The sequence below is a fragment of the Stegastes partitus genome, unplaced genomic scaffold (assembly GCF_000690725.1).
Source record: "Stegastes partitus isolate 25-593 unplaced genomic scaffold, Stegastes_partitus-1.0.2 Scaffold49, whole genome shotgun sequence".
In the NCBI taxonomy this organism is placed as follows: Eukaryota; Metazoa; Chordata; class Actinopteri; family Pomacentridae; genus Stegastes; species Stegastes partitus.
In genome coordinates, this window is record NW_007577780.1 from 966,868 (window position 1) to 989,902 (window position 23,035).

The following is a 23,035-nucleotide window of genomic DNA, read 5'->3' on the forward strand; positions in this document are numbered from 1 at the left end:
ATCTGCAAAGTGACTGGGCCTCTTGGGAACATGGCTCGTTACTTCAAACGTGGTAAACCAGAAGTTCTTCGCTGTGTTTCCTTACTTTTATTTAACTTTTCTCTGCAGCAGCACAGCGACACTCCAGTAAACTCATTCGTAGGTCACAGTGACACATCTAAAAAATACACAGTGCTAATGAATATGCGCTAATTGTAGCAAATGAGAAACATAGTCAGGCATTTGCAAATCAATGTCAGATAATCACAACCGTTTGTGCCATGACCACAGCTGAGAACTGAAGGCACATGGTGGTTTTTCACAAACAGGAAATGCTTCATTATTCATAATGAACCGTATTAAAGTACATTTGGTCAAACTGAAGCAGTCCGTCGACATGATAAACAAATTTGCCCTCCACAGCAGGTTAATATATATGCAAAACATTTCCTGGAGTCTGATGTTTGAAGACTAAAATAAAAAAGTAGACAGTGTGAAAACATAAATGTAGCATTAGAATAGATTCCTCATCAGCATCAGCACAGCAGCAGTCGTTTATCTGGTTTTTGGTTAGCTTGCTTTTTCCACTTTCTGCATTATAATTTTAGATAGCACGAGGAAAGGTTTAAAATACTTTTATTATTTAATCAGTTTCACTACATTGTGCGCATTCATAATGAACGCCGAGGCTTGTGTGTGAAAATGCATCAGAAGAGTGGGACAGAAAAAAATGTCATGCGGCATTGCTGCGCTCCTTTACATCTCTCATTTCTGAGCCACCTTCAAATAACAGCAGCACTGCTGACTGAGTCGAAATCCAAAAGCAATTTTCCCTCATGGAAATGGTTCTCTATTGATCCTCATCCTGAATTAATTGGATTCATGTCATGTCTGTGTAGAAATCAAATCACGACAGACAATATGTGTGTACATGTGAGTGTGTTGTGTGGTGCTATACATTTGAATGGAGTGTATACGCATGGATGTGTCTTTGCACATGGATGTGTCTTTATGTGAGTCTGGCCTTTCACCACAGAAATCAATAAGCCATAAGATGACCGTAGATTTGTTATATAGTGTTCTTGCCACCTTTGATCAAGGTCAAGAGATGCAACGTGTAGTACTAACAAAATACCGCTGCCCAATTTATACTGCCAGTGTCATTATGGTGTGGTCCACAGTACTGTTTACGCAACTCTGGAGGCCCAATTGGTTTTCTATCAGATCTGTCCGCACAGTGAACACTATAATACATAGGTGGAATGAGCTTGAATCCCAAGGCAAGCTTAGGTTTAATCTTTTTGGTCTGAAATTGAACCCTTGATCTACAATATAAGCTGCATCAGTTCACTGTCAATATAATTTAGTTTTGTACCTTCGGAGGTGTCCCTCGAGCCACAGCTTGCCTTGACGGTTTCTTTGGTGGGGTCTCCTGAATCAGCCAAAGTCCCGGCAGCCGGCGGCGCCACAGGAAGCCCCTGGAGCTCCTCTCCCACACGAGGAGCTGAGGTGCTGGGCTCGGCTGCTGCTGCTGCTGCTGCTGCTGCTGAGGCCCTGGAAGGTACCCAAACATTAGCACAGTTAAACTAACACTAAGTGCTGTGTGCCTCATTACAAGTTAATTTCAGTGAGAGGAAGGGGAGGCAGAGGGGTTGAGGTGGGGGTTGGAAATAGTTCTTTGCTATCCAAGCACGCAAACTCACACTCCCTAAAGTCTGACAGGACACATATTGCTACTGTCAAATTATTAGGATGTTTTGGAAGTTAACTTGTTTTGGAGGCAGGAACATTATTCCCCCCCGTATGCTCAGACGAGCATTCATACCTCCACCAAAGAAGCTGTGTTTTCTGTCGGTTAATTTGATACTTAGCAGAGACAGATTTCAAAGAAATTGTGTGAGGGCACAGGCCAGTGAACAATTAATTAGTTTTTGGTGTCATTTCACAAAGCGGAACAATTTTTTAAAATCTTTTTTCATAATTGCTCGTCATCATGATACAAGGCATTTTTGTGTACTTAAATTAATAAAAAGACATCTGACCATGTTTTCCACTGTTCCCTAAAATGATGTGTATTTTAATGCAGATGTGAAATCAGATACGGATTTTTGTTTTGTTCATCAACACATAACAAATGTAACAGATTTTATTAGCCATGTTGAAGCAAGACTTCTGTCTTTTTATTTGGATCTTTCTCTAAGTCAGCTTCACAAGACCTTTGATTGGAAAACTTTTCCACCCACAGAAAAAAAAAAACTTTAGTGAAACTGAAAAGAATAAAATATTCAGAACTACAGACTTAATTCTTTAAAGCAATTACCTGTGACAACAGTTTGCCACTTTATCCCACTAAGTTGTGTTAACAGTGACAACTTTAGCTGTATGTGGGATACATTGTGCTGATTTAATTATTTGCTTTTGCAACACCACATATGCAGACAAAATATAATCACACCAAATGCTTAATACTTGAGTTACTTAACTTATTCCTGAGTGCTGTCAAATCATTATCTGTCGTGCCTGCGGCTTACTATAATCACCGCAGGCTTTCTGAATGAAAACATGCCCTGAACCAGCTATTAAAAACAGACTCTAACATCACAGGGGAAAATCTTGTTGACACAGCTATCAGGATGCCTGTGTTGACGCTGCGAGTGAGGGATTGTCCTCCCCCACATGACTGATAATATGACAGCATCCAGCATGTAGGAGAGTCCCATGTACGCTAATTAAATCTGTCCCTGTGCTAAACACCTCAGCAACACTTGCAATGCCAGCAGCAGCAGCAGCAGCAGCAGCCACTCAGAGTGATGGGCAAGTTTCAGACAAACAAGACATGCCAGGAAAATAATGTGCACAAAATACTGTGATTTGGAAGTGTTGGGGTGGGGGAGAGGTCTTTGCAGACTTCTTTTGCTTTATAATAAATAGCTAAGAAAGTAAACTATCCGCAAGGTCTTCTCTTTCACTGTTTGGGACAGCACCATGTGAAACAGGTGTTATGAGTCAGAAAGGAACAGGGGCATGCCAGAGCAGACAAGAATCAAAAACAACAGAGGGGAGTTTGTAGCATCTGCATTATACATACATGACAATAAATTAGGCCATGTGCATCACAAATTCTGCTTTTAAAACTCTTTCAGATCAGCTTTTTAAGCAAACCCCAACAATCTGATCCCAAGTGAATTTAAACATTCTAGTACATGCAGAAAATACAGCAAGTACTAATATATAGCTGCACTTCTGGTTATGTTTGTGCCACGTTCTTGAAAATATAAATGCCCATCACATATCTAAAGCAGATATAATGCCCTGCCAACGTGTCATATTAGAGCTTCTGATAGGAATCATTTGGTTTTGCAGTGGTGACAAGTTGCGAAAGACTGCAAAGTATTACTCTGATGCATTCTCCATGACACAGGATCATTCGTCTCAATCTAAAGGACAAAAATGATCTCCTCCCATGTGGAAAGCAAAAAAAAAAAAAGAGCGTCAGTATTTGTCAACACATTTCATACGATAAAGCGATCTCTTGTCATTAAAATCGCTTGTGTGTGTGGGGGGGGGGAGCACAGCCAGAACAATAGTGATACACAGCTTCCCGTCTTGACTGTGTGCATTCATGTCAGGTATGAGTGATTTGAGCAGCGTAGCTATCGATCTAGGCATATCTTTGCACACCCCTTCACAACTTATCTGTGCCTATAAGCCCCAGTGAGTCATATAGCTCAAGGAGAGAAACAGGAATCATTTTTCAATGCAAATGACATAGCCTGAGGCAGAGCACAGCCTAAAGTGGAAGCTGCTTGAATGCAAATCTCCCACTTCCATCTGTTTCCATTCCCTTCAGCAACTGCACCAGGGCAGCGCTGCCAGAGCTGTACCTTTTTTTTGCCCCCTGATCTCTTCTGGGCATAGCTGTTCTTTATAACTGCACAAGCATTGTGCTGACTGCACTGATGGAGCTCTGTTTGTCCTCAGGTCATAAATCTCCTCCACAAACAACTGCCCACTCCTCATATTGAACCATTCCCATGAAGCTCACAGTGCTACTGCTTACTTATGTACATGACAGAGTCCAGCTAGATAGCACCCAAACTACTGGTTTCTTTTGTTTTTTGGCCTCTCATTAAATCTATATACAACATAGTTTTTAATGCTTTCACAGTATTGCGTTTTGCTTTTGCTTTCACAGCACCCTCTAGAACGAGGTGAGAGGTCTTCAAACAAAGTGGCAATGAAAAATGAATGTGTTCTGTGGGGTACGTTAGATGAGCTTCTTCACAAGAGCAAAAGTGTAAAGTTCTGCAAGGCTGCAAAAGGGCACAAAGGTGAAAGGAAAAAAAGAAAAGCTTCTATGAGTGAAAAGCAGTAAAAAGTTTAAAAAGTTAACTTGCACTCTCTAAGGTTTGAGCTCTGCGTACATAAAACAGACGCATGCGTGCCACGTTGTCATGGTAATCTTTTGTGTTAATCTTTTTATTGCCGAGATACCGTGTGATATCCGTTTAATGAAAACTATCTGTCAAGTGGTAAAAAGTGAAGTCAGGAGTAAAATGCCAGTATCAAAGAGTGCAGGCATAACTCACAGGAGGGAAATGCTGCCTTGAGCCTAATAGCTATAACGAGCTGACGTGCTGTCACTGCACTGTTTAGAAAACCCCATATTTCTGCAATAACAATCGCAGTGTAATTTTGGCAATATTATTCTAAACCTGCTGACAGATCTGGTGGAGGCACTGACAGTCTTAACACCTTGATCGTGGAAAGTGCTATTGATAGCTCCTCTTTAAAAGGCAGACTATCGGCGAAAACCAAAGTGGAAATGTGCACTCAGCAGAAATGTGCCTGCGCGAGAAACTGCCAAGACCTCGCCGTGACTTTGTCGCAAACACACACGTGCGCTCTTGTGTGCGCATGCAGGCATTCGTGCGCACAGCAGAAACCTATGCACACACTCACACCTGTGTACAAGCAGGCCCCTCATTTCAGCACAGGAAAGCCCACAGGATTACAAACCATGAAGTCAGCTTTCAGTCGAGGTTTCTGAGCACACTTCCTCAAAGCACAGGTGGGTGGCGGTGTCGGAATCAGAGCCCCTGCATGGCTTCGTCATGTAGGCCACAAAAACTAGAGAGGGAATACTATGATAAGATCGAGCAGTGTTTGCCGTCTACTTTTGTGTTTAGTTGTGGCTTCAGCTGAAACAAACAAAAGAGTAATGTATGTAAAACATGGTAGGGGCCAAACAGCTTCAAACTATCTCAACTATTCAGCATTTATTTCTTTCTGTTTAACACCGTCTGATGTGATTCAGAGCTCTCCGGGCATTAAATAGGACGGCTGTCGTTCAAATGCTCAAACTCACCATCAGCTGAAATATCCTTTGGAAAGACTCTGTCTAATTCTATCAGCTCCTGTCGACTGCTCTGTCGCTGACTTTCACTGCTGACCTTCCCGTGGAGCCGGGTAGGCAAAAAGGCAGTTGCCTCAGAGGAATCAATAAACTATCACATTATCATTTACTGTGCTGAGGCCTTGAAGCAAACTGCCTTCTTGATTGTATGAAAGATGATGTCTGACTGCATCAGCATTGAGGTCATCTCACTTATACACCTACTCAGCCAGAAAGGCGCTGTACACAGTGACTACAGTTCATTTCATATTTCCACTAATAAACACTTTGATTACAGTTAAGCTTTAATGTCTCTGTTTGTGTACAGTAGGATCTCTAATCCCTGCACTGCAAAAGTGCTACGTGCTGTTTCGCCCAGATCGCAGCAAAGGTGATTAAATTTTCACCTATGTGCAAAGGTTTTCAAGGTGTCTGCCTCTAAGTGGCCTGGTACAGTCGCACAGGTGTTCAGGGAAATGTTCATTTTGTAATAGATTTAAAACACGGGATGGAGCATTAAAACATGACACGACAACAAAAGTATGACTGTCACATGAATTTGTAAAACCATTAGCATGACTCTGGGGCAGAGTTGCTGCAATACGTCTAAGGTGTGGCTCAAATAAAGAGACTGGGATTATGTCAGTGGAAGCACAGTGTGCACAACTGAGTCATCTAGAATACACTGCAACACAATTCTCCTGTGAAAATGACAGCTGTGTTTAAAATATATAAACCGTGAATTGCAGACATAAATAAAAGTGTGTCTTTAATATTTATAATCCAGACCTGAGATCTAACAAACCTTGTTTAACATCCAAAAGTGCATATATCACTAAAACACATAGTTTTAACAGCAGCCTGCTTTTAACGTTCATTCTTGTTATTGGCTCCAAGAAAGAATCAGATTTTGCAGTATTTTACTTTAAAATTTTGTATTTTTCCAGTAATTTATTCCAGGGTAGATCAAAGGGCAAGCATAAACACATTCTGAAAGTGATAGTCTGCTCAAATGTAACAAAATAGAATTATAGCATTGGTCTGATTATCAGCTAGTGGTTCCTCGTGTATCTAAAATTGCTGAAAGCTATTTGGTATATGTACTACTTCAATTCCAATTTGTTTGTTTGGTTGTGGTTTTTTACAGTATGACCCCAATAAAATGAAAATAAATGGAATTTAATTTGTTTCACTCAAACAACTGACAGATGAAACTACAAAAACTTAACACAGAATAGATCTTCCCAGGAACACTTTAACAGTTTGTAATCCACATCACTGTCATCACTTTCTATTTGGACTATGTTGCATGTAGAAAATAGTTCTGCAATTGATACCATTATTTGAAACTGCATTTAATTTGAGCTTTATGTATGTTGTTATTACTGCTCCTGTGAGGAACAACGTCTCATTCTGTACTCCTATGGTGTGCATTAGGGCTGGACAATTACATGATTTTAAATCAAAATTGCAGTTTAAAACAACTAGAATTTGCAAATTGCAAAGGCTGCATGTTAGGATGTGCATTATGCAGAGCATCTGAGCAAGACTTTAAACTGTCAGTGGTTTTACAAATTCATGCTGCCCTCCATCATGTGTTTTAGATGTATTACACAGTGAATATTGACCTGCAGCTTGACTTTAAGGTTGACTTCTAAATAATATCACTAATCAAACTGCAATAGCTGTCAAAAACTTGCAATTAGATATTTTCCTGTGAGCATTCTAATTCAACTTCTTGAACTTAGTATCGTGACTGCTGCTCACTGGAAATACTGACCATGAGACATGTTTGAAACACGCTATGAAAAGTAGAAAATGTCACCTGTTTAAGTCAATAAGGGATGTAAATAGCAAAAGGTCTTGTCCTTGTGATGTCAAATCCCCAGAGACGACTTATTCTATGTCATGCTTTATATACACAGTTGCATTAAAGTGGAAAAAGACTTTGACGTTTAGCCTGTCTTGTATTGTTGTTGTTGTTACAGCATCACAAATAAAATTCATTCCCCTCCATTGTATCAGGATGGCAGCAAAAATCTTAAAAGAAGCTACCTCACAGATATCAGGCTACACGAAAAAAATCTGTGACTTCAGGTCATCTTTTCAATTCGGTTCGCCATGATGCAATGTGGAATACATACAAGGTTCACCTTCTTATGCCATATGCATCAACATGAATTATGCAATCCTGTGATTTCCCCCTAGAACTGTATCAGCAGCATCGCTTCACACTTGACATTACCACTTGTCAGAGTGTGTGTGACAAGCCATCTGGCATCTAAATATTGAACAAATAGATGTAGCATAACATGGCAGTATCTCATAGCCGCTGTGGTGCGTTTAGAGGGAATGTAAGCATGACATTATCTCAGACGTAATGACATAACACTGATGTAGTGATGTTGAGTTTATTTTATCCACCGCCCTTTAGTAATTTTCCCCGGTACGATGACAGGAATCAGAGGCAACTTACCAGCCGGATGACTCAGTAACTGGAACATCTGTCAAAATGAGGAAAACAGCCACCATGAGACAAACCATTCCAAAGTGAAGAACATTTTTTTTTGTAAATGACAAATGCAACTTCTCTGAATTTCAAAAAGACAGTTTGTGAACTTGTGATTTAATGACTCACTCTCTTGTGTACAGTAAAACTATTCCAAAAACAATTGGTTACATGAAGGACATCTATGATTGTGAGCAGATATTACTAAGACTGAGATAATTCCAAAGAATGTGAAACAACTGAGACAGATTTGATGTGGTTGGGGTGTATTCTCACATGAAAATGCACGCGCGAGAAAGGTGTCGTTAAATGAATGCTATCGATTTTCCTTTGGATCCCTTTGTGTAAACTGATGTCATCTGGCGAGGCTGGATCTGAATCTCAGCTGCTCTCAGCCCTCGATTGCATAACAGACCTCCACTGCACACCACCATCAACGGCCAGAATTCCCCAACGCATCTCCACAGCCCACTTAACGGATTACCACACATAGACTGAGTAAAAAGGCTTTTAATTAAGTACTAATCGCTTCACTTTGTCCGACTGAACTTCTCGAAGACCTAAATCTCCCTTTTTATCCGGGCGTGTAATTACCAGGGTCTGTTTGGCAACATTAGCCAGGTAGTAAATATATCATACTTATATCTGCATAACTTCATCCAATTAAAGGGGGAAGTTAGCCCTGCTCTATAATGCCTGTCTGCCTCTGGCAACAATTAAACCTTGTTGGGTAGAGATTAAAACCACAAACAACTGGCTGGAGTCACTTGCACAGTGTGTAGCAACGGAAAACTGGTCAGATTACATTACGTAAAAAAACATTACATTTACATCTCAGAGCCAGCTTGAGCGAGACGAGTTACTGTACAGTGCAGAAGTAGGTAGCGGCTCATTGTTATAGCCAGGAGGCTGCTTAATGACAGTGTACATGCCGAGAATATGAGTTCTGATGAGACTCTAACCACCTCCAAACAAATCTATTTACATTAACATTTGCCAGACAGACTTCCTCACCCGTTAGCAGTGGTAGAAAACAACACTGTGCAGCATTTTCCACCTTCATGGATAATAAAGCTGCATTCTGTTCTATTTGTGTTTTACTTTGAGTTTCTGCATTGCAGCCTGTGGAGGTAGTTTCTGAGCACTAGAAGCTCCTGCACACCCACAGTCCACCCACGCAGATGTTTTCACTTAGTGAGCTGATTAGGCATTCACTTTATACCACTTTCTACTTCTCCTTCACTACATTTCAGAGGTGTTTATTTGCTTAACTACCCTTCTTTAGCAGCATGAGGCAACAGTGGCTTTGAACTCAGAAAATATTATTAGCTCATTAAAAACAAATTACTCTTCATTAGATTCAAAAACAGCTTATAAAGCAACTGTTTTTTTACTTTTACAGGTCACAGCATTAAGTCGTGGGGTATTCACAGGTAGGTGTGATCCTATTAACAAAAAAATAGTAAGGATAACAACATCAGACTCTAAATAAGGCCATACATAAATGAATATCATCCCAGTGTTGAGCAGATATACACGTATGTTTCAGTGAAGTTTTAACTCAGCGTTATGATCCGGCTTACAAATGACCACAGCTGTGCTTATCTGGGTCAAACGGTCATAAAGAAATGATCTCATCTGAAATTACCCTCATGTCTCTGCAGTATTCTACCTGCTCTGTGCCCTAGATTACAACTAATCCTATCATTTTTACCAGTTGAACTAGTTTTAAAGGAACAATTCAACTCCTGTGGTGCAGTTTTTGACTTGCCATAAAGTGACTGCCGCACCTATGTTGTGACTGCAATGTTATTATTACATCAAAAAAAACTTGATTTCATTAATGAGGGTTATATTTTAAAGATTATATCCAATAGGATAGCTGCAGAAAAGATCACTTCTTTGTTTTATATGTGAAACCCATCAGTAAATCCTGTAAATGACAGCATAGAAACTGGAAAAAAATGCTCAAGTATTGCCTAGAATCTGAATCTATAAATGTTTCTTTGGTCACAATTATTCAGTTACAAGAATTGTTTAAGTTTCACAATGACATACCTTTGCCAATACCACAAACTTAAAGTTATGTGTTTTTGGACGTTAGGACTGACCCGGACAAAAGCAGCTGTAGCCATATATAAACTGGGTGATACAGCTTTAACAAGCAGAGCACACTCCTACAGACAGAGGCCCAATAAAACTCAATAAAAACATAAAAAGCGGGGGACTTGATTTCTTGAAAAACTGCTCTAACATTACTCATGGATGCAACAACTAAAGGCAGACACTTACAGACAAAGGCACAGAGTGGTACGTAAGAAAGTGTTTGACACCGAAACTGTATTGAGGAAGAACCCCCAAAACCAGATACTCACTACCTCCTTTAATGTTCAAGCAAAGGTTTGCCCTTGATGACACTCGTCAGTACAAGTTGTCACATGTATCTGATTAGCAAGCAACTGCCTGTGGTTACATACAGGCAGTGTATTACTTTGGATTTGTTCAGAGGTGGAGGTTGTGTTTCTTCTGCTGATTCACTGTTTGAAACCAGAGCAGTCACTAAGATTAACATCTAAGCAATCTGTTAACTGTTAGCAGCTCAAGTACCTCCAAAATGTTACCTGGTTGTTAAGTTACTACGTGTTGATTTGTATTCCAACATCTGTTAAATCCAGAAAATAGCAGCAGGCGTGGCTCACGTTGGAGTTGTTAAAAGGCACCTTTGACCTTACGGAAGGTGGAACAGAAGTGACTGGAGGTATTTTTAAAGGGACTAAACCTCTGTTTGATATTGTTGTTGTTTTTTTAGATGACACATCCTTTCACCCAGTATGTTAAAATACCAAAAATATGTTGGTACTTTTCACCATTACTTGCTGCATAGAGAAGACATGAAACCCATCTTAGTATCTGCTTTTTGGGAGGAAAAAGTACAGCACTCACTGCACAGATCTGAGAAATTGATTGGTTTCTTATGTAGTTTGTTAGCATATAGAAATTAAGAAAGTTTCATCACAACGTTCCAAGACTGTGCGTGGGGCACATGCAACATGTGGGAGCAGTAACTGTCATGAGTCATGAGTTACGAAGCACAGTCATGTTCCTGAGTCTCTTAAACTGTGTCCAATCGGTGACCCTTCAACTGGAATTTAGTCGAGGGAGGAGGAAGAACTCACAGGAGGCCAAATCTAACCAACAGAGTGGATGGAGAGCGGCAATTTTGTTGTTGTGACCAAAAACCCATGTGTAATTGCTGCCCAAAGAGGCATTTTTAGACATGGGGAGGGTTCCCAACGTTGTACACTTGATGGGCATACAGCTAGAAGGTATTACAATAGATGACTGAAAACAACAAAGGATTCATCCTCCTACAGATATGCAAACACTGGCTGCACCAGATTGGATGAACATTTCACTCCTGGGCTGCATGGATTTCAAACTGGACTACATGGCAGCTCGTTTGGAGCCTGTTTATACTGTGAAAACGGTTCACTAAAATGTCTTTCTGAAAACATGTGAGGTTAGGAATAAGCCATGCAGTTGCTGAATCAGCTTTTTGGAGTTTCTGGGAGCACTGAGTGGTGGCCGATTTATTCACATAAAGTAGCCTAGACCTCAATGAGAAGTGGGAAAAGCTACGCTCTATCTCTCAAAACACATCACGACATTGCCTGAATGTATTGCAGGGCTGCTTACATTGACAATGAATGGGCTAAAGCGCTCACATGCCACTGTGCTGACTGTTCTTTCTCAGACACGTCAGGATGTGACAGTACAGCTGTGCCCTGACAGTCCAACCTTGACGCGTTAATTAAAGGTGTCCAACCTGACCTGACATGTCTAGTCAAGTGTTGGACATTGCGTGCTCTTCCATTGTATAAACTGTTGCTTCTTCTCTCTGTGGTAGCTGCAGACCCACCTCTCATCACCAGTGACGAGGTGTGAGGGTGGATCATCCAGGGCTGCTGACTGACGTGATGTTTGCTCTCTGCTCCAGTTTGCTGCCAATGGAGAGGCTGCAAATGTGCACTACATCTAGTCCTACACAAGTCCTGCTATTGATAGTGTCACGAGATATCACGGTTTATGACAGTTACTGTTCGCACATAATATGTGTGCACTCAGTTCACGTGCATCTCAAACAGTCCCTGAAAATTTAAACAACTCTTTTTAAATAAACTATTTTTTAGTAATTAGTAATTTAGCAATTAGAATTTTAAAGTAATTAGTAGCCAATTACATTTATTAAGTAACTGGTACATCAAAGGAGCATCTTGCTAATTATATACTTTTACGTAACGAAAGGCTCTGAATTGCACCGTAGGTAGTGGTATATTTACTTGAGAAAAAATATATAAGTACGTCCTCCACTGCCTAACATTGGTTCAGCATTAGATTAAAAATATATTGTTCCTAAAAATGTCTTACCTGTGGTCGAACCAGAAGTTATTTCCTTGTTGGCAATGCACTCCGGTCCAGCTGGAGCTGCATTTGTGGACGGTTGTGTGCTGTCTGTCTGTGACACAGTGCCTGCTGTCTCACAGTCCTCCTTTCTTGGCACATGGACTGGTGCAACAGTGTCCGAGCTGATGCCTTTACTGCCTTCCTGAAGTTTCTCCTCATCCGTGTCCTCAAAGACAAACGCTTCCCCTTGTTCCTCATCATCTTCCTCTTCATCCTCTTTTGGTGGCTGCTGCGACATCATAGTAGACATAATTGCTGAAAAAGAGCAGAAAAAAGGTGTTGGTACAAAATTATATGTCCACCTATCTGAGTTCAAATCGACATCTGAAAAAATTATTGATATCACAGACTCAAAAAAAAGAAGATGTGAGTATGAAAAACAAACTTAGAGCTTTAAAGGACGAATTATAACATGTAATCTTGGGTGGTGTTGAAGACATTGCATAATGTAGTTAAAACACTAATCTTTCTTTGAGGGTTTCAAATACTGTGACATTACAAATCAAAACTGAAAACAGATTGGCATCATATTGTAAATAGTCTTCTCCTGCATCTCATAAGAAGCAGCACTTAATATAAACCAATGTGCAGATATTAAATATGTTGCTTTCACTGCTGCCCCAGTTTAATAAGAGTTATTTAGATAAAGGCACAAAGGTAAATGGAGATTGGGAGACTGGAATGTTCTCTTATCTTTGTAAACATACCAAAGCTGCTTAACAAAGCAGCCCCATGTAAAAATACATTTGAGATAAAAATCAGTGTTGGACTAAACAGCCCTGACCCAAAGTAAAATGAAGTGTTAACCCTGCAGTGTTCACAGGAGAAGGTTCTTCAGTGGGCTACTTTTCTTACAAGGCATAAAAACCCATACACAGGGTGACCGTGTATGTTTGACAACATACTGCAATAAAACTGAAGCACTGCGCACATTAGACAACTCTATATTTCAGGTGCATGGAGAGAAAGAAACAGTACAATCCCAGTGCTATAAACATAACATATGGCCATTAGAGAGACTGTTAAATCAAAGTCTAAGGAGGCTTAGTGACAGATTAATTAAGATATCCCCACATGCCCAGTGGAAACATGTGCCCCCAGTTATCTAAGAGGCTGATATTGTCTTGCCTATTCAAAGATATTTCAGAAATTAATTTTTAAAAAATAACAAAAATAGATCAATAGGGGCACGCATTGAATGCAAACACGTAATATGTTCTACGCTGAAGCCATGGAACCTTCTCAACAAATAGCTTGATATTTGAATTGTCAGTTGTAGTCATGGAAATTAGACTTGTTGTTAGCATATTTTGAAAATAAAATGGAAATTTTCCATGACACACATTCCCTCAAGGTATTAAATTGCTGCACACGATTATTTCATTATTTCACAAAGTGGGGATTTTCTATGACATGCAGGCTCTGTTTCTGCACATGTTACTGTACCACTCCTGAACCCAGCATCTGCTTTGCATTTTGATTAGCACTAAACTGCTTCCAGTGCCGGAGCATTGTTGAGCCTGATAGGGCAGTTTGTCAGGCTTCTTTGGGAAAATGACAACATGGTGCGGAGGCGGCTGAACATAGGATTGCTGTGCGGGAGAAACGACCCCAAAACACGCTGCTTATGGATTGTGAAAATCACTGCAGGCAGTTTTTATTTAACCTGGAAAGAAGGCCTGTCATAATGTCTGTTATGGCTCTCATTATCTTTTACTACTTGCTGACATCTCAATTTGGGCAAGATGTTTGTTTGCGCCGGGGTTCAGGAATAGTGATGGCTGTGAATCCTGAATTATCACCAAATGTGTTCAAAGGACAGGCTCAGTATTTTTCAAGTCTATCTTAAAACATTAGTAAGAACCCCACATAAACACTGATACAGGTCTTGTTTCTCTACTTATTTCTCTTGTTCTGGTCATGAAGGCCTTATTCAGACTGCCAGCCAAAATATGTTCATCCGGATAGTTTCCACATTGATTTTACAAAGTCTTGACATCAAAAAGCCTCGTGATTTTTTGCAAATCAGCTCCAAACCACATTTGGAGGTGCTTCTGAAATGCAATTTCAAAAGGATTTCCACAAATGCATCTCAGTCCGGACAGTATGGCCACTCAAATCGGATTTCAAAGTGTCTTTTGTGTCACTCACAACGTGGCAGACAACAACATGAATTTCCTGCGGCTACTGGCAGAGTGCTGTGGAGGACAACTCGGTCTGTGGAAACACACTGAAGTAAATTGTTTGGTGGCACTTTCGAGGACGATTCTAGAGATGCAAAACTAGAAGGAACCACGGAAACAAGATAATTATTGACGCCTGTGATGTCTCGACACACAAATCCGATCCGATCACATGCAACAAACATCGCAGACAGTCTGTCCTAAAGACCTGATTTGAGAAACAAATCTGATTTATCTGCAGTGCGAACAAAGCCTAAAGAGATCCCTTCCTCGTGCATTTTTTAATGTAAGTAGTGAAGACAGCAGGCATGTGTAAGTTTATCTGAAGTAAATATGAGAGAGCGGAGAGTAAATTAGAGAAATCAGGCGGGTGTGTCCCAGAGTTACATCCAAATTCTCACTTTGTGTTTGTATCAATCCATTTCCTGTCCAGGAAACATGGCTTGTGAAAACATCGGGGAAATTCCATACTAAAAAAAGAATCACCTTTCAAAGATACCCTCATGATTAGTCTAACTCAAACTGTTGAAGCCTTGTGTTAGTTTCAGATGAAGCTTGAATTTATTTTTGCACAGATTGGAAACTGTAAATTTTGGTCTCTATCCTTTAATGAGCAGTATGAACACTTGGAATGATTACAGTGTGTTTCAATGTTCATTATGGGAAGCTCACTCCTTAAATTATAGACAAAAACAGAAACGTTTATCAAGGATCACAACACTTTCTTCAGGAATCTCTGCTTGTTTACAGCTACAATATGCCTGAGCAGCCTTTGGACCCAGTCTCCTCCTCTGTACCACAAACACAGTTTCTCCATTCGGCCCACTCACTGGTCAAACCAACAATGACTCTTTTGTGGAGGGAAGACTTCTGTTCTGTCCTTCAGAAAGCATTGTTTCTGCATTCGTCACCGCACTGCTGATTAGCTCACAGGTCAGTTGGGCCGTGGCTGTGCAGTTTACGGTATGGTTCCCACAAACTTGTGGGAGAACTTGTTGGAAGAAAGCAGCACAAATCTTTAAATGAATGCTATAAAAGCTGCAGTTTAAAGTTTAATTGAAAACTACTGTGACGATACTTTGACAAATGAAAGCCATGCTGACTGAACAATGGCTCTCAATTGTTCACCGAAGTGAATTGGATTGAGCAAACATAAGAGCGATGTAGGAGGTGCACTTGATCGTTTTTATTTTATTACAAATCAATGGGATAGCTGGTGCCTTGAATAAAAGTTCTGCTTGCTAATGCATCTCTTCACTTAGAGCACCCTCCTCAGAATTAAAATGACAGGTATCCTGAGCAGCTTTCTTTGACAGAAGGCATTTGGACAAGCCATTAAACAGACTCCAGCTTAGAAAAATAAAGAGCCCCAGGAGTGGTGCTGTGTGAAAGCTATTCTTGAGGGAAAAATAAGATACATCACAGAATAGAGATGAAACCAACTCCTACACACCCTGTCCCTGACCTACATAGAGCTCTAAAAAACTCCCTCGCTGTGTACCAAATGTGGTAATGAGCGGAGGGATGTTGTACGCGTGAAGGCGGAAAAGTGAGGGACGTGCACACTTTCATGAATGATCTGTGCCATGCCAGGACACACATTTGCAGTGCACCTTCTGAGCAAAAAAAACCTCAAAGGTTATATTGTTTTAAATGTGGGAGTTCTGGGATTTGCATATTTAGGGATGTTTTGTTCTCATTTATTTTATTTTCATTCAAAGTGTGCAGTCTTTGATTACCAAGTTGGATCTTGTGTGTACTTGGCATCTGATTTATGTTGCCTGATTCCATCTCAGCTCCCCATTGTACTGCACTTTATTTCACAAAGTAGTAAGGACATGTAATCTTCTTTTAAAATGAAATTAAATGGCAGGGTTTAAGAACAGAAAGAAGAAGGGGGGAAAAAAAGAGTTTCCCAACCAGTAACTACATTCAAAGCTTTCAGTTGGGATTTTGCAAATCTGCTGGGCTGCATATTTAGTTCAAGCCACTGATTTACAGAGAGCTGTGTTTGACTGACTGCAAACAAACCTCACAGCCATTGGTCAGTGACAGGGGGGTATATCAATAGACAATGGCAGAGAACAGCAGCTGGTGATGACTGAATAAACAGCATTGGGAAATCTAACAGAAAGTCACTGAGAGCATCGCAACTTTAGGGGTTTCCTTTACAGAAAGTGGCACACAAACACTCAACGCGACAATGAGAGACTCGCGGACCGCTGACAACAACAAACAGTGCCAGGCAGAGACAATTCTGCCTCTGGCGCTTCTTACTTCTGCAGCTTCCCTGTGGACTTCCTATCAAGAGATACCAATGTGACTTGGCCAATTTAGAAACTGCAAAGAGCTCCTTGAGAACAGACGGAATACGTCTTTCTTTGGCTGTCAAAAGGCATAACAATCCGAGTGGGAGGCTGTTCACAGACATTTGAGGATTTCATGGATTCGCTTAAACATAACGTTCCCCCTACCAAAGATTTTTGAACACAGAGGAAGATAAGCCTATTGCATTATATATTTTGAATGTAATGAAATTTTTAAATTTCACTTTAAATGAATTTCAGCGGATTGTGTGCCAAAGGCCATGTGGAATATTACATCACGCTGTAAACATGATAAGAGGGTTATCTATGCACATTTGAGATATTTTATTCCCACTTTCCCTCAGGTCTGCTGTCATGTTGCTGCTGTTAAGACATGCAGGGATATATTATTCATTCAGAAACCAGTTTGGCCTTCGTATGCCCTCTGCAGCAGAGCGCCACTCCTGTAATGTCAGTCCACGACAGCAGTGATATGCTGGGAACATCACATTAATCAAGGACGCAGTGAGAGTGACCTCTACTTCCCATCTGCCGTTTGTGTTCACAGCACAACAGTGTACTGGACACATGTGTGTGCTGTACTGTCCAAACACTGGTCAGAGATAAGGATGTCCTGAATGTGTTGACCAGACAATGGTTTTATTTATCGCGAGAAATACCTTTGAAAGCAAGAAAATGAACAGACGCTGTAGATAGATGGAATATAGAATGGTATATTACTGAATAGTTTTGGCACACAATATTTCAGCATATGGCACTACACAAATATGTAACACAATGGGGCTTTATCTGCACAGGCTTTGTCTACATTATTCAAAAATGAGCTGTCTCACCCTCTTTGCTTCTCACACCTACTTTTGTTTTCAGCTACACCACTTTCCAAACCATTATTATTGCGGCATTGTACATTATATTAGAGTTCCTCCATACATCAGCCAGCTCAACAATCCATCACTGGGTGCAGGCTGTGACACAAACATATGTAGGGAAGAATAAGTTCAATGAGTGCTGCAGTCCCTCCTGACAGCTATTAGAAATGAATGAAAGTAATAAGCTACTCAAAGGACAGCAGGGACATGTTGATTGATGTCTGATTAGTCACCTTACTTTTCAAATATTGGAAAACTATTGCCACCAAAGTCATCTCTTGAACAATAGCAGAACAATTAGAATTGCACTTACAAGAAGTTGGCAGACTCACAAGAAAGGGACAACAACGAGTTGTCAAAATCAATGTGAGAGAGGCCAAGATGACACAACTTTATTGGGCAAGTTCCAAAAAAACAGTGGATCCTACACTTGCCATAATGCAGAGGTTTTCAAAGTGTGGGGCTCAAATCCCCAGGGACGGCAGGGGGGGGAGGTGAAGGAAGGTTGCCAAGGGACACGCATGAGGTGAAGTTACTATGTGAAGTGAAAGGAACAGGTGCATGCCATTGTTCTCAACAACACCAGGAAGTGAGTTATTGTAGTTGGGCTTGATGATCTGATAGGCTTGTCAGCAGTCAGGAGTTGAAGCTGTAGCTGTGACACCATTAAAATAAATCCTTACTGCCCAATAGCTGCAGTTTGTTTTAACAATCACACTCATTTTTTGCAATCATGCCATGGTCCAATCTGAACACGGATATGATTCACATCATTGTGATATCATTCCCAATGTCCACATCAAAGAAATGTCCAGAAATCCACTTCGAAAACATAGAAATAATGATGTAATCCCAGGAAACTGCCATCACAAGTTTTCTTCAATATCAGTGAAGTATTGTCTATAGATGTATGGGTACACTGCGGATAGAAAGTACCAAAAAACTAATTTAAACAAATGCTGCCAATGGTCCCACAATCGAAACACACAATCATACTATAAAAGGTTATCTGCTTCACCAGGAAATGTTACATGAGAAAGCATTAATCTTCAGCACAGTCTCCTTTAACTTAAACACACTTGGTCCACCAATGTTGTTGCTTCACCATCCCTTCGTGGAAAAAGGTCACATCTCGAGCCTCAGCAGCAGGGATGGCCATCTTCACTTTGAAAATGGCGACCATACAAGTATGATTTCAGTTAGGAAACAGAAGTCAGTCTGTGCAGGTCGGGTGGTGCTTGGGGCAACAGTTCAAAGCCACATTTAGCTGCCTTTGCCACCTGTGCTGTGTGGACAGACGCAGGGTGCAACAGCAGCTGGCTCCAAGCTTTCCTCTTCCTTTGTTCTGAGTTTTTATGGACAGTGATATAAGGCTTTATAATATACAGTTATGCCCCAAAATGGGAGTTTTCTCAGCTGAGGCTGAGGCTGAGAACTTTTTGAGGTAACCTTGTATATCGGCAGAAGCAAACATAACAGAGGATGTTTGGGGGACCTGAAAAAGTCCTGGCCAAAACTAACCAACACTTCCTGCTTGGTACCTGCCCACAACTTTCAAATTTTACACTAACTTCACACTCAGAGACTCTAAGCCTAAACCGAGATGTCATCAAGTTAACTTCTCTTGAGCCACAGAAGAGCATAATACAACCATTTTTACAGACTAAGTAATATCCATGATTCATAAAGCTGCGTTTATGTGTTAAATCAGTGGAATCCCCCTGTCACACTTCAGTATGCTTTTACTGCTATTTTTCTGATAAACAGGCCACAGATTTTTAGAATTTCTGCGTTTTACTTCTGTTAAATAAATCATCTCCATTCTCACTGAAGTTCAGTGAATGCTCGTGGCTCAGAAACTAGGAACTCCACCAGTGAGTTAAAGCTCATGTTTGGGTTTGTATGATGATGCTGTATGACGTGTGTTATTGATTTGTTCTTTGACAACATAAAAATGCCAAAAACTAAGACCAGAACATCAAAACCAAGTGGAAATTACTCCCTATTTCCTTTTAAAGCCATTGGATGAAGTTTCTTTTGACTAGATGTCAAGCTCCTCTATCTAATTCAGATCTTGCCTCAGGACAACAGTATCACTACAAGAAGCAACTGGCACCACATGGTGCAGAACAACAGCAGTTACATGAACAGCACATATGTACGTCTAATATATCACATGTAAACAGAATCTAACAATTCCCTTTGTGAAAGGTTCAGTGACCAAGTTCTTGGATTCCCACAGTCTGCTGTTGCCTTTGGCATCAGTTTTCACTTTGTGTGTTTTGATGTTTGCTATTGTGCAGCTTAAGTTAACGACACAAACTTTCTCTATCAGTGCACAACAGGGGCGGCTGCATCTCTGATGTGCCTGTCAAATCAGATGTCACACATGAAAATATACTCCTGAATGAAAGTGTTCAGTTGTTCTTTGGGAAGGCTCATGCCGTGCTTTTAATATGAAATCTTCCTACAATTCCATGTAAGCCCAGACACTGGAAATCAGGTGATGGTTATGGGTTATGGGTTACCAGTGTGGCTAAGTTGGTTTGGCCTTGGAGCCTGTAATCAGAAGAGCTTTCAGGAAATAAGACAAATCATGTTTGGGCGACATGATGAAAGAGGGGGAAAAAAGCTGCAGATAAACTTTCAACTTATAAACATCTCTAAATGATCTATTATTATCTAACGCTCCCAGTGGAACGTAGTCAGTGACAAAGAGTCTAGCAGTAAACATTTGGAAGGCGTGTCACTGCCATGAAATGACTGATTGTGAAGCTGAGCACCAAGGCCTTGCATGTGTACATATGATTGCATGGCGGCAGTGGGTGAATGTGTGGCAAAAGGGAGAGCTCGCAGTGATAGTGAGGTCTTTGTGGTGGTTTAAAACCATGCATGCATGGATTGTTAATGTCTTTTGGAAGTGCTGGACTGTGACTAAGGAGAAAAAAAATCTGATACAGTGGAGTTCCTTCAAAAAAAAAAAAAAGGTTCTTGGACATCCGGCAAGTGAGGCTGAAACAGTGCCCTAGCTCAACATGCAAATGAGTTGGTCAGAGGTCCCTTAGCTCCCCCCCTACCCCTCTCCTCCCTGTGTCCCCCTCTCTTTTCTGCAGAGAGTATAGAGGCAGCATGAAATCCATCCTGGGAGGGGCTATTGTACTCCGGGAAGCAACCGTCAAACTGGAATTGTGTAGGCCTGGCCCAGGCCAGGGAATCTCTTTATATAGCCCAAGGCACTGGAAGAGCTGTGCAGTGCTGCTGAAAAACAGCCGGCCAGAGGTGTGGGTTCTGGGATAAGCCGCCAATCCCTCACTCATCCTTCCTGGTGTCTGTCTCAGGAACTGCTGTTATCATAACAAGGCCTCACGGTCTGTATCCCCGCCGGCTCTCTGAGGCAGGCTCAGGTTTAATCGTCCATGATGGTGTGTACTCTGCCAAAGGGCCACACGGGTATCTGCCGTCCTCATCCTCAGCTCTCCTCCTCCACATTTTCTTGTCCACTCAGCTGCCCCTGTAGCTGTCGGACTAAGAGAGGGAGACAGAGAGCACAGACCAGCACACCCACCCCCCCAACTCCTCTCCATCAATGGCCCCCTTGGACAAAGCTGCTGTCTTTGCAACATGCTAACCATGCTGAGAGCGTGGAGGGAGGGAGAGAGAGGAGAGACAGAACGAAGGCAGGAAAGAGAGAGAGTGTTTGGAGGGCAACAAATATATACGCCTCTCACCTCCTTGTCCTCAGTGGTTTGTCCTCCGAGAAGCTTCAGGCACTCCCTGGTGACCCTTTAATCCTGGTTACCTCCCATAAAGTCTGAGCTTTTACCACACTGTCGGGTCCGGCTCACTCATCTTTATAGTGTCCTGCGAGGGCTGCAAGTGGCTGAACACAGATTGGTATGGTCCTGTGCTGTTTACTTTCCCACAACTTCTCCCCTGCACCGTGAGCACTGGCAGCTCTGGATGAGGTAACCCTCTCTGCTCCCTCCCCCTTTTCTCTCTGCCTCTCTCGCCGGTCTGGTTGTGTTTCTCCCTCGATCTCCCCTCTCTGTCCCTCTCTTTTTTAGATGGCCCCCCTACCCCTCGGCCCATCCAGTCTCATTCTGTCCTTTCTTTGGTTTTTTCCTCCCTCCTCCTTCTCTCCAGACCCCTGCTGCTGCCCAGACAGCAGCACAAAGCAGGCTGAGAGCGCTCAGTCACAACTGACCAATGGCAGAGCGGCAAAGGCAAGCATGCAGCCAATGAGAAGCCCCGGGGCTAGCTTTTGCACCAATCAGGGGGAATATTCAGAAAAAGTAGGCTGGACAAAAGGGAATTAGGGGCAATGCTGTCTCACAGCACTTCCGCATGGGATGAAGGTGTCTGCTCACAGGCTGAACTGGAGTCAGTTTTATGTATTTCTCCTGATTGGCTGAGACTTAGGAAGAAAATAAAGGATTTTATGAGCTGAAAACATTTGAAGTAATTTTCTAAACGATCCCGAAATATAGATATGAGACATTTCAACTGATTGTCAGTGGTAAAATTATATTTTACAAGTGTATTCAGATTGAATATTTAAACAATGGCTGTTGCATATAGCTTCAATTTTAATGTTTGGTTCAGTGTATGTGAAAAATGTAGATGCTTTTTAGCATTAAAATTCTTATTTTCCAATTTAATAGAATAGAATAGAATAGAATAGAATAGAATAGAATAGAATAGAATAGAAATACTTTGTTTTTGCTGCTGTAACAAAATAATTTCCCAGGTCTGGGATAAATAAACCACCAAATCACAACCAGTTAGAAAATATAGTAAATTCAATCTAAAAAATAGAATAATAGAAAAGGAGCTAAAGTGAACACCGTGTGGCAGACCAAGAGCAGAATGACTATTTCAAAACTTCAACAGAAATGTGCAAGTTGAGTTAACTGTGTAGGTTGTATGAAATGAAATAATACAATGAGAATGAAAAATAAATAACAGGCTCAATACTACTAACCAATTACTATTTAACAGTGCAGTAATCTTAAAATGATCAACAATGAAGAGATCAAATCATAGTCTATGGATCAAACAACCAGTTAAATATGATTTTTTTTAAATTATAAACTAGCTGTACAAAATGTGCAAATAGAAAAACAGTTCAACCTTAATTAAATCAGGCAGACCTGGCCAAAAAAGTAGCTGACATATAAAATACACATAATTAAAGTACAAAATGTCCATATACCACCTGAAGACATGTCTAAAGTGACATGAAAGTGTACAAGTGTCCATCACTAATTTGCCCACTCACTTATTCATAATATGTTTTGGATTTAATGTTT

At 41.0% G+C, this 23,035-nt stretch overlaps 1 protein-coding gene across 1 annotated transcript in view; it reads right to left on the reverse strand.

Annotated features, from left to right (window-relative positions):
* The window catches only part of arhgef10la (Rho guanine nucleotide exchange factor (GEF) 10-like a), a 110,813-nt gene extending 89,013 nt beyond the window's left edge, over nucleotides 1-21,800 (reverse strand). Inside the window, exons 1-4 of the mRNA XM_008306919.1 lie at nucleotides 21,455-21,800; nucleotides 12,312-12,602; nucleotides 7,851-7,878; nucleotides 1,355-1,533 (exon numbers count right to left, since the gene is read on the reverse strand). Of these exons, the coding sequence (XP_008305141.1) occupies nucleotides 1,355-1,533; nucleotides 7,851-7,878; nucleotides 12,312-12,597 (493 nt within the window). The 5' untranslated portion in view covers nucleotides 12,598-12,602; nucleotides 21,455-21,800. The remainder of the gene's footprint in view (nucleotides 1-1,354; nucleotides 1,534-7,850; nucleotides 7,879-12,311; nucleotides 12,603-21,454) is intronic.
* Between the last annotated feature and the right edge of the window lie 1,235 nt (nucleotides 21,801-23,035).